Genomic DNA, 9294 nt, shown 5'->3' on the forward strand with positions numbered 1-9294 from the left:
AAAGAGGTCCTTCTGCAGTTGTACAGGGCCCTAGTGAGACCGCACCTGGAGTACTGTGTGCAGTTTTGGTCTCCAAATTTAAGGAAGGATATTCTTGCTATTGAGGGCGTGCAGCGTAAGTTTACTAGGTTAATTCCCGGAATGGCGGGACTGTCATATGTTGAAAGACTGGAGCGACTAGGCCTTGCTGTGTGCTGGATTAAGTATCTGTGATCTGATTGAATAAAGTTCACTTTTGGGGGAATGTCATTGTAGAGGATGCTGAAGTTCTGGCACATGCTTAAGTTTGGTCCTGCACGGTGGAGTTTTAATGGTTTTGTGTTTGGAGAATTTAGAAGGATGAGAGGAGATCTTATCGAAACGTATAAGATTATTAAGGGGTTGGACACATTAGAGGCAGGAAACATGTTCCCAATGTTGGGGGAGTCCAGAACCAGGGGCCACAGTTTAAGAATAAGGGGTCGGCCATTTAGAACTGAGATGAGGATAAACATTTTCAGTCGGAGAGTTGTGAATCTGTAGAATTCTCTGCCTCAGAAGGCAGTGGAGGCCAATTCTCTGAATGCATTCAAGAGAGAGCTAGATAGAGCTCTTAAGGATAGCGGAGTCAGGGGGTATGGGGAGAAGGCGGGAACGGGGTACTGATTGAGAATGTTCAGCCATGATCACATTGAATGGCGGTGCTGGCTCGAAGGGCCAAATGGCCTCCTCCTGCACCTATTGTCTATTGTGACCAGGTCACCGGCTCTCTGTCCCCCACTCCCACTGGGGACCGGGCAACAAACTGACCGGAGCAGCAATGAACCAGCTCTCCATGCAGATCATGGACCATGCCCATCAAACGATGGTTCTTCTGCAGAACCATGAACTTCCAGTGCTCCACACTGATTGCATATTCAAAAACTATGCCTTTCAATTTCAATTTTGTTTTCCATTCCATTCCATTCTCTCTCTCTCTCTCTCTCTCTCTCTCTCTCTCTCTCTCTCTCTCTCTCTCTCTCTCTCTCTCTCTCTCTCTCTCTCTCTCTCTCTCTCTCTCTCTCTCTCTCTCTCTGTTATCCCTCCCTCCGCTCTCTCTCTCTCTCTCTCTCTCTCTCTCTCTCTCTCTCTCTCTCTCTCTCTCTCTCTCTCTCTCTCTCTCTCTCTCTCTCTCTCTCTCTCTCTCTCTCTCTCTGCTACAACTGTGCTAACTGCGCCTGTCCTCATTTATATGCATGAGACGCGCGGCCACTCCTCCAGAGAGTTGCCTCGTTGATTCTCCCTCCAGCTCTCCGTGTTGCTGTGCGCTGGATGGCCGGAGAATGGAGTGTGGGAAATCGGCGGACAGAGGGAGGGAGAGACGGACAGAGACAGGACTCGGTCGCTGCACTCGTGTGGAGGATGCGGAGACTCTGATGTAGCCGGGATTTAAAGGGAGGCGATCAGCGAGGAGGGAGCGCCGCTGTTGCAGGTGTTGCTGCAGCTGTGGGCCGGCACATCTGTATCGCCCCCAGCCTCTGCAAGGACAGAGGGAGCGCTGCGTGCCAGGGAGGGGGCAGTGAGGGAGGGTGAGTGGGAGCCGGGCTCAGCTTACACGGGGCTAAATGCGCTGAGACTCGACTGCTCACACACACACAAGGCGGCGAGGATGCCCCTGGTTCCTCTCCCGTTCACCGCAACCTTCCCGAGCCGAGACTTCCCCTGGAGAGCGGGCGGGGAGTCCGTTCCTTCTAGCGCCGACCACCGCCAAGGACAAGGGGGTCGCCCGGCGTCCGGGGAGCCCACGGCCGGAGCCGGAGCCGGAGCCGGAGCCTCTGCAAGTGCGGGCGGAGCGGGACTCAGGAGCTGTCAGTGGTGCTGAAACACCCGCCATAGACAGGAGTCAGGAGCTGTCCGCGGTGCTGAAACACCCGCCATAGACGGGGATCAGGAGCTGTCCGCGGTGCTGAAACACCCATCAGTGGACGGGGATCAGGAGCTGTCCGCGGTGCTGAAACACCCGCCATAGACGGGGATCAGGAGCTGTCCGCGGTGCTGAAACACCCATCAGTGGACGGGGATCAGGAGCTGTCCGCGGTGCTGAAACACCCGCCATAGACGGGATCAGGAGCTGTCCGCGGTGCTGAAACACCCGCCATAGACGGGGATCAGGAGCTGACCGCGGTGCTGAAAATATCGCCAGCGTTAAAGGAGGGAGGGACTGTAAGATTTGACCGGAGTTGCAGCGCCGAGTATTCTTCCTGATGCAAAGCTGCCTGTAATCCCCCTTCCCCAAACCCCCCCCCCACACTCCGAAGACCGTGGCTTCCTCGAACACCGTTGCACAAGGGGGACCGAATATCGAACCACCCCTCACCCACCCCCCCCCCCGCCTCCCCGCAACACACAGGAGCAAGTACCGACACCCATCTCGCCGCCCGGTTCCATCCTAAGGTAAGAACGCTCTACAAATTCTCTTCCTTGGTCAAGCAGAACCGTGTTTATTGCAATGTCTCAAATAATCATTTAGTGCAGGGTCCGCGCCGCGGGAAGGGGGCGAAATGCGGCCGAACGGTTCACATTTCTAACTCCTGTAAATGTCCGGGTTTAACCCGTTTGTAAAACGCAACTCCCGTAGCGGATAGCATTGCGTTGCAGTAGAACCCAGAAAGGCGTTTGCACTTTCTCCAGCGATAAAAAAAAGATGTCTCTACATGCAACTTTGCAACATGGCTGGACTAATGAATAATATATGCATACAAATTCCTTCAGACCTTGCCCGAGGTCTTTCCGTCCTTCACCTCATTTGAAAGAATTGACTTGTTTTCCCTGAAACACTATTTATAGCCTCTGAGTCCCGACTGACCGCCAATGTAAAAGCCTCGTCTACCACACAGTCCCCAACTGCCCAAGGTTCCCAGATACAGGAGTCCAAGGTTCCAGATACAGGAGTGAAGCAGATTTGGAGAGGCATCGCCATGTGGGCGTTGTTGCTATTAAAAGTAATGAGTTGTGGTGCCAATACCGGGATGTCGGGGTGGCGGTGTATTGTAACAACGAGTTTCCCCGTGTCCGAGCCCCACTCTCTCTGTCGGCCGGTTGAGCGAGAACAGGCCGATGGCAGAGTCTCCGCTCGCCTCTCCGCCGCTACCGTTACTCTCTACACCGCCCCCCCCCCCTCACCCCAGGAAAAACTCCCAACATTGTGGGCTCCTTTGAGGGCACCTACTGCCATTGGTTCCTCTTTGGTTCTCGCCAGCAATTGGGGCCTTTGGGTCCACGTTGAAAACAGATCACATGGACAGACCCGGCCCTCAATTGCAGCCGGAGAAGGTTCATGAGATCCAACGGGGGGAGGGGGGGGGGTGGGGGGGGGAGGTTTACGAATGTGAGGCCAGGGTTCCAACACAATTCATGAGAAGTGTCATCCGTGCTCGGAGACACACACCCGGTTGCGTGTTTGTGCCTTGCAAGTTGAATAAGTAGTTTTTCTAAACGGAATAATCGACGGGTACATGCACTTAATCCACACATCTCTCGGGAATCTGCGTTTGCAATGTGCCAGGCTGTGCCAGGCTGTGCCAGGCTGTGCCAGGCTGTGCCAGGCTGTGCCAGGCTGTGCCAGGATGTGCCAGTGAGCGGCCACTGCAAACATTTCAGGTTATTTGTGCCTCTGCTGTTCCTCTCCTGCTTGTCTTTACTGAGTGTGTGCTCAGCTGGACAGCGCCTGGTATTGCAGTCTCTCCTCTCCAAACGGCGGATGAAGCCGTGTCTTCCTGTGGAACCACCAATGGCGAATTAATTCCTCGTGTTGTACCTGGCGTTGGAAAGATTACCCAACGCCAAGAGGCATCTTGCATTTGAACAGGCAACGTGGAGGTGAATGTGATCATCCCTGTCCGTGGCTGAGATTTAACCCGGGGGACGTCGAAATTTAATAGGAATCTGAGGGGTAACTTTTTCACACAGAGGGTGGTGGGTGTATGGAACGAGCTGCCAGAGGAGGTAGTTGAGGCTGGGACTATCACAACGTTTAAGAAGCAGTTAGACAGGTACATGGATAGGACAGGTTTGGAGTTATATGGGCCAAGCGCAGGCAGGTGGGGACTAGTGTAGCTGGGACATGTTGGTCAGTGTGGGCATGTTGGGCCGAAGGGCCTGTTTCCACGCTGTATCATTCTATGACATCACACGCCAGACCGCAGACCTTTGCACCGAGCTGGGCTCCATCCAGTTCCCTGGTCCCCGCGTTACGGAATCCCACGGTCCCCGCGTTACGGAATCCCCACCCAGTCACAAGCCCGACCGTCTTCTAGCCCCCTCGTACTCGGGTTCCACAAACAATGAGCCGGTTTACAACGCGAGGCAAATGATTTCCCCGTTTGACTCGGACTCAGCGCGACACATTTGAGAGCGAACTGTCTCGGGATATTTGCAGCAGATTGCCAACCCGCAATATTGGCAACCTAATCCACAAAGTCAAGTGTAAACCGAGGCCGAGTCTGTAACGCGAGTTAGAGCATCACCGGACACTAAATAGACTCGCCCTCCTCCACCCCCTCGGGCAGCGACTTGTACCCGGGATGGACCGGGAACAGACAGCTGGCTGATCAACGTGCGCCGCGAGTGTAGGAAGCCATCATTAGTAAATCCATTAAGTACAAGGTCACGGTGGATGATCGTGTTGTAAAACGCACGCATGATGGAGAGGATGCAGCGCGCTGACACTCTGTTAGAATGCTGCTTTACACGTAAGTTCTCTTCGCTTAACCCCCTTCCTCCCCTCCCCTTCCCCCTTCCCCTCCTCACCCCTCTCCCCCTTTCACTTCCCTCATTCCCTTCTCCCCCTCACCTTCTTCCCCTCCCTCCTCTCTCCCCCACTGGCACTCTCTGCCCCCCTTTCCCCTCCTCCTCTCCCCCCCCACCGCCCTCTCTGCCCCCCTTTCCCCTCCTCCCCTCCCCCCTCTCCCCTCCTTAATCGCTCCCCAAAACAGAGCTTGAGACGTCGCTCGGTGTTCAGGGCAGCTAGTAGTGGAACACTTTGCATGAGGGCAACGAGGGTCCAGTTAGTGAGAGATATCCCTGCACGACTCTCTTGCCTTTGAAGGCAGCAGGTCCAGGAGTGAGAAGCTGTTCCACACTGACTGCCATCCATCCCCAACAACATCTCTGGCCTTTCTCACCACTCTGTCTGCCCAGCAATTTGTGTGTCCAAAATGACCACCGTTCCTCATTGGGTTCTACAAGGTTCTCCGCTCCATGTTAATGTGTTGCAAAGGGTTTTGAACAGCATTGACAAAGAATTACAGTGATGGCAAAACGTATCAATCACAAGTTTTTACTGTAACTCAGAATATTACTGGGACAGAGTGGTACAGAACGTGGCCTCACTGAGGGCCATTCAGATGATTACAAACCCTTCAGCTAGATCTTTTAGCTAACGGTGACGCAGCGGGTAGAGCTGCTGCCTCACAGTGCAGAGACCCGGGTTCGATCCTCACTACGGGTGCTGTCTGTGTGGTGTTTATACGTTCTCTGTGTGACCTGCGTGGGTTTTCTCCGGGCTCCACCCACACTCCAAAGACGTGCAGGTTTGTAGGTTAATTGGCTTTGATAAAAGTATAAATTGCCCTCAGTGTGTGTAGGATAGTGTTAGTGTGCGGGGATCGCTGGTCGGGTGGACACGTGTACCCATGGAGACTCACACACGTGTACCCACGGGGACTCACACACGTGTACCCACGGGGACTCACACACGTGTACCACGGAGACTCGCACCGTGTACCCACGGGGACTCACACACGTGTACCCACGGGGACTCACACACATGTGTACAAGTAGGAAGGGAATGAAAAATGCAGACAAGGTATTTATCTGCTTGTTTATCTTGTTTTTCTTGGCAAAATATTCCAAGCAATGGAGGAGACTCTGCTTAATGCAAGCTAACCGTGTGAGTACACAGTGGTTGTGAGAAACGTAGTCTTTTATTCCCAACAATGTGGATGGGAGCCAGGTCTAGATTCTCCAGCAAGCTCTGATCCACATCTGACTGAGTGCTGGATAATTCAAGTCAGCTTGGAGCCATTTCAAATCATTGCACTAAACATCTGTTCTTCAACACAATTGGTGTTAACTTGGCCACCTCGGCTCGAACTAACGGTTGCTGTAGGAGGTGGAGATTTGTAATGTCGATCTTCCCAGGCCTTGAGATTCCCAGCCCGGATATTTCAAGAGAAAGAATTAAAAACACAAGCTGAATTTAACCCCCCCCCTAAAAATGTTGGAAAAACTCAGTGGATCAAGCAACATCTCATGGGTAGTTGACGTTAATCTGGGACCCAACTTCAGACTGATTGGAGGAGGGGGAGGGGGGGGCTGGGAAAGAGTGGGGGTGTGAGGCAAAAGCCTACAAGTGATAGGTGGATATAGTTGAGGGTGGTGTAATTGGCAGGTGGGTGGACTAAGAATAGAGGTGGAAAGGAGACAAAATGGTGTTGGATGAGGGATGTGAAATGGAAAACCAGAGGGAGGGATATTGGAGGGATGGGTTGGGAAATGGGGGGAGAGGGGAGAGGGAGAGGGAGAGGGAGAGGGAGAGGGAGAGGGAGAGGGAGAGGGAGGGGGAGGGGGACGGGGAGGATGCACAATAGGGGTGGGGCACAGGGAAAGAAAATTGGCCATGGGGAAGGAGGGGAGGAGGAGGGGGGATGTTACATAACATTAGAGAATTCAATGTTCATACCATTGGGATATGAATGATCCAAGTATAAAAGTAGGTGCTGTTCTGACCTGAACTGCTGTTCAGTTTGTGTGTGGACAATGGGGGAGGCCCAGGACAGAGAGGTCAGTGTGGAAGTGGGATGTGGAGTTAAACTGTTTGTCGACCAGGAGATCCAGCAGGTCTTGGTGGACTGGGTGCAAGTCTTATGAATGGTGGCTGAGTCTACGCTAGACCTTGCCGACATACAGGAGGCCACATCCCACACGAGATAGTGGGATAACACAGAACTAGCGTGAGGGGGTGTATGAAAATAACTGCAGATGCTGGTACAAATCGAAGGTATTTATTTCACAAAATGCTGGAGTAACTCAGCGGGTCAGGCAGCATCTCAGGAGAGAAGGAATGGGTGACGTTTCGGGTCGAGACCTTTCTTCAGACAGGGGGTGATTGATAGGCAGAGTGGGCGAAGGCCTGTTTCCATAACTTTCACTTAACCTCTGTCAAGTTGCATTGAGAGCAGCACTGGACCCTTTTGCAGTGTGGCCCAGAGACTCTTTGCCAAACCAGTAATACCTCTGTACGCCAGGCAGAGCTATCAGGGTGATAATGTTACAATGGGCTGTTCTGCCGTTAAGTAAATAATGTCTCAATCTGTCTTTGTGGGCTGATAAGTTAATGAAACATTGACAGGTAGCCTCTTGAACAAGTTTTTGATTTTAGAATAAGATCAGGATTGAGACAGAATATACTACAGGCATGTGATCAATGTTATAATTCTATTTAGCCATTTTGCAATGTCAGGCTTGTTTTACAATTCAATTGTGACTGTATTTTTTATTGATTGGGCCCATTAGTAACATGAAGTGAATCAGTTTTAAGATCTTGCAGCTGGGTTCAGCTTGTTTTATCTACATGTGATGCGATTGTACAATAAATACCAACTGCAGATGCTGGAAGTCTGAAATAAATATGGATGGAGAGACAAAGACACTCGGTTTCAGTTTCAGTTCAGTTTATTGTCACGTGTACTGAGGTACAGTGAAAAGCTTTTGTTGAGTGCTAACTAATCAGTGGAAAGACAATACATGATTACAATCGAGCCATTTACAGTGTACCGATATATGATAAGGGATTGTACTTAAAGTAAGAAATGTTGTGTAGGAGTAGAGATTTAAGAGCTTGGAGTGATTGTATTATGTGATTGTAGTTCTGCTGCATCTCTGGAGAAAATGAATAGGTGATGTTTCAGGTCGAGCCGTTGCCTTTTTGAGGCATCGCCTCCTGTAAATCCCTTCAATGGTGGGGAGGTCAGTGTGTGATGGACCTTCAATGGTGGGGAGGTCAGTGTGTGATGGACCCTCGATGGTGGGAGGTCAGTGTGTGATGGACCTTCGATGGTGGGGAGGTCAGTACCTGTGATGGACTTTCGATGGTGGGGGGGTCAGTGTGTGATGGACCTTCGATGGTGGGAAGGTCAGTGTGTGATGGACCCTCGATGGTGGGGGGGTCAGTGTGTGATGGACCCTCGATGGTGGGGGAGTCAGTGTGTGATGGACCCTCGATGGTGGGGGGGTCAGTGTGTGATGGACCTTCGATGGTGGGGGGGTCAGTGTGTGATGGACCCTCGATGGTGGGGGGGTCAGTGTGTGATGGACCTTCGATGGTGGGAAGGTCAGTGTGTGATGGACCTTCGATGGTGGGGAGGTCAGTACCTGTGATGGACTTTCGATGGTGGGGGGGTCAGTACCCGTGATGGAAACATATAAGATTATTAAAGGGTTGGACACGTTAGAGGCAGGAAACATGTTCCCAATGTTGGGGGATAATAGACAATAGACAATAGACAATAGGTGCAGGAGGAGGCCATTCAGCCCTTCGAGCCAGCACCGCCATTCAATGCGATCATGGCTGATCACTCTCATCAGTACCCCGTTCTGCCTTCTCCCATACCCCCTCACTCCGCTATCCTTAAGAGCTCTATCCATCTCTCTCTTGAAAGCATCCCAACGAACTGGCCCTCCACTGCCTTCTGAGGCAGAGAATTCCATACCTTCACTACTCTCTGACTGAAAAAGTTCTTCCTCATCTCCGTTCTAAATGGCCTACCCCTTATTCTAAACTGTGGCCCCTTGTTCTGGACTCCCCCAACATTGGGAACATGTTTCCTGCCCTCTGCCTTCTGTCTCCTTTCTCTGTTCGTTTACTTATTTACTTATTTATCTATTTATTCATTTTCCCTATGTTCTCTAAATCTCTGTAAAGCGTCTTTGAGTATATGAAAAGCACTATATAAATGTAATGCATTATTATTATTATTATTATTACTGTGTTCAATCCCCTAATTATCTTATATGTTTCAATAAGATCCCCCCTCATCCTTCTAAATTCCAGTGTATACAAGCCTAATTGCTCCAGCCTTTCAACATACGACAGTCCTGCCATTCCGGGAATTAACCTAGTGAACCTACGCTGAACCAGGGGCCACAGTTTAAGAATAAGGGGTAGGCCATTTAGAACAGAGATGAGGGAAAACTTTTTCAGTCAGAGAGTTGTGAATCTGTGGAATTCTCTGCCTCAGAAGGCAGTGGAGGCCAATTCTCTGAATGCATTCAAGA

At 51.3% G+C, this 9294-nt stretch overlaps 1 protein-coding gene across 3 annotated transcripts in view; it reads left to right on the forward strand.

Annotated features, from left to right (window-relative positions):
• The first annotated feature begins 1205 nt into the window (after positions 1 to 1205).
• Positions 1206 to 9294, forward strand: part of LOC144611764 (leucine-rich repeat and fibronectin type III domain-containing protein 1-like protein) — a 109812-nt gene continuing 101723 nt past the window's right edge. For 2 of the 3 annotated variants that reach the window (XM_078431013.1, XM_078431015.1), the window contains exon 1: positions 4631 to 4709. In XM_078431013.1, the coding sequence (XP_078287139.1) occupies positions 4658 to 4709 (52 nt within the window). In that variant the 5' untranslated portion in view covers positions 4631 to 4657. Of the gene's footprint in view, positions 2413 to 4630; positions 4710 to 9294 lie in introns of those variants that run through there. The other variant, XM_078431014.1, reaches the window with a different exon arrangement.

The sequence above is a fragment of the Rhinoraja longicauda genome, chromosome 41 (genome assembly GCF_053455715.1).
Source record: "Rhinoraja longicauda isolate Sanriku21f chromosome 41, sRhiLon1.1, whole genome shotgun sequence".
NCBI lineage: Eukaryota > Metazoa > Chordata > Chondrichthyes > Rajiformes > Arhynchobatidae > Rhinoraja > Rhinoraja longicauda.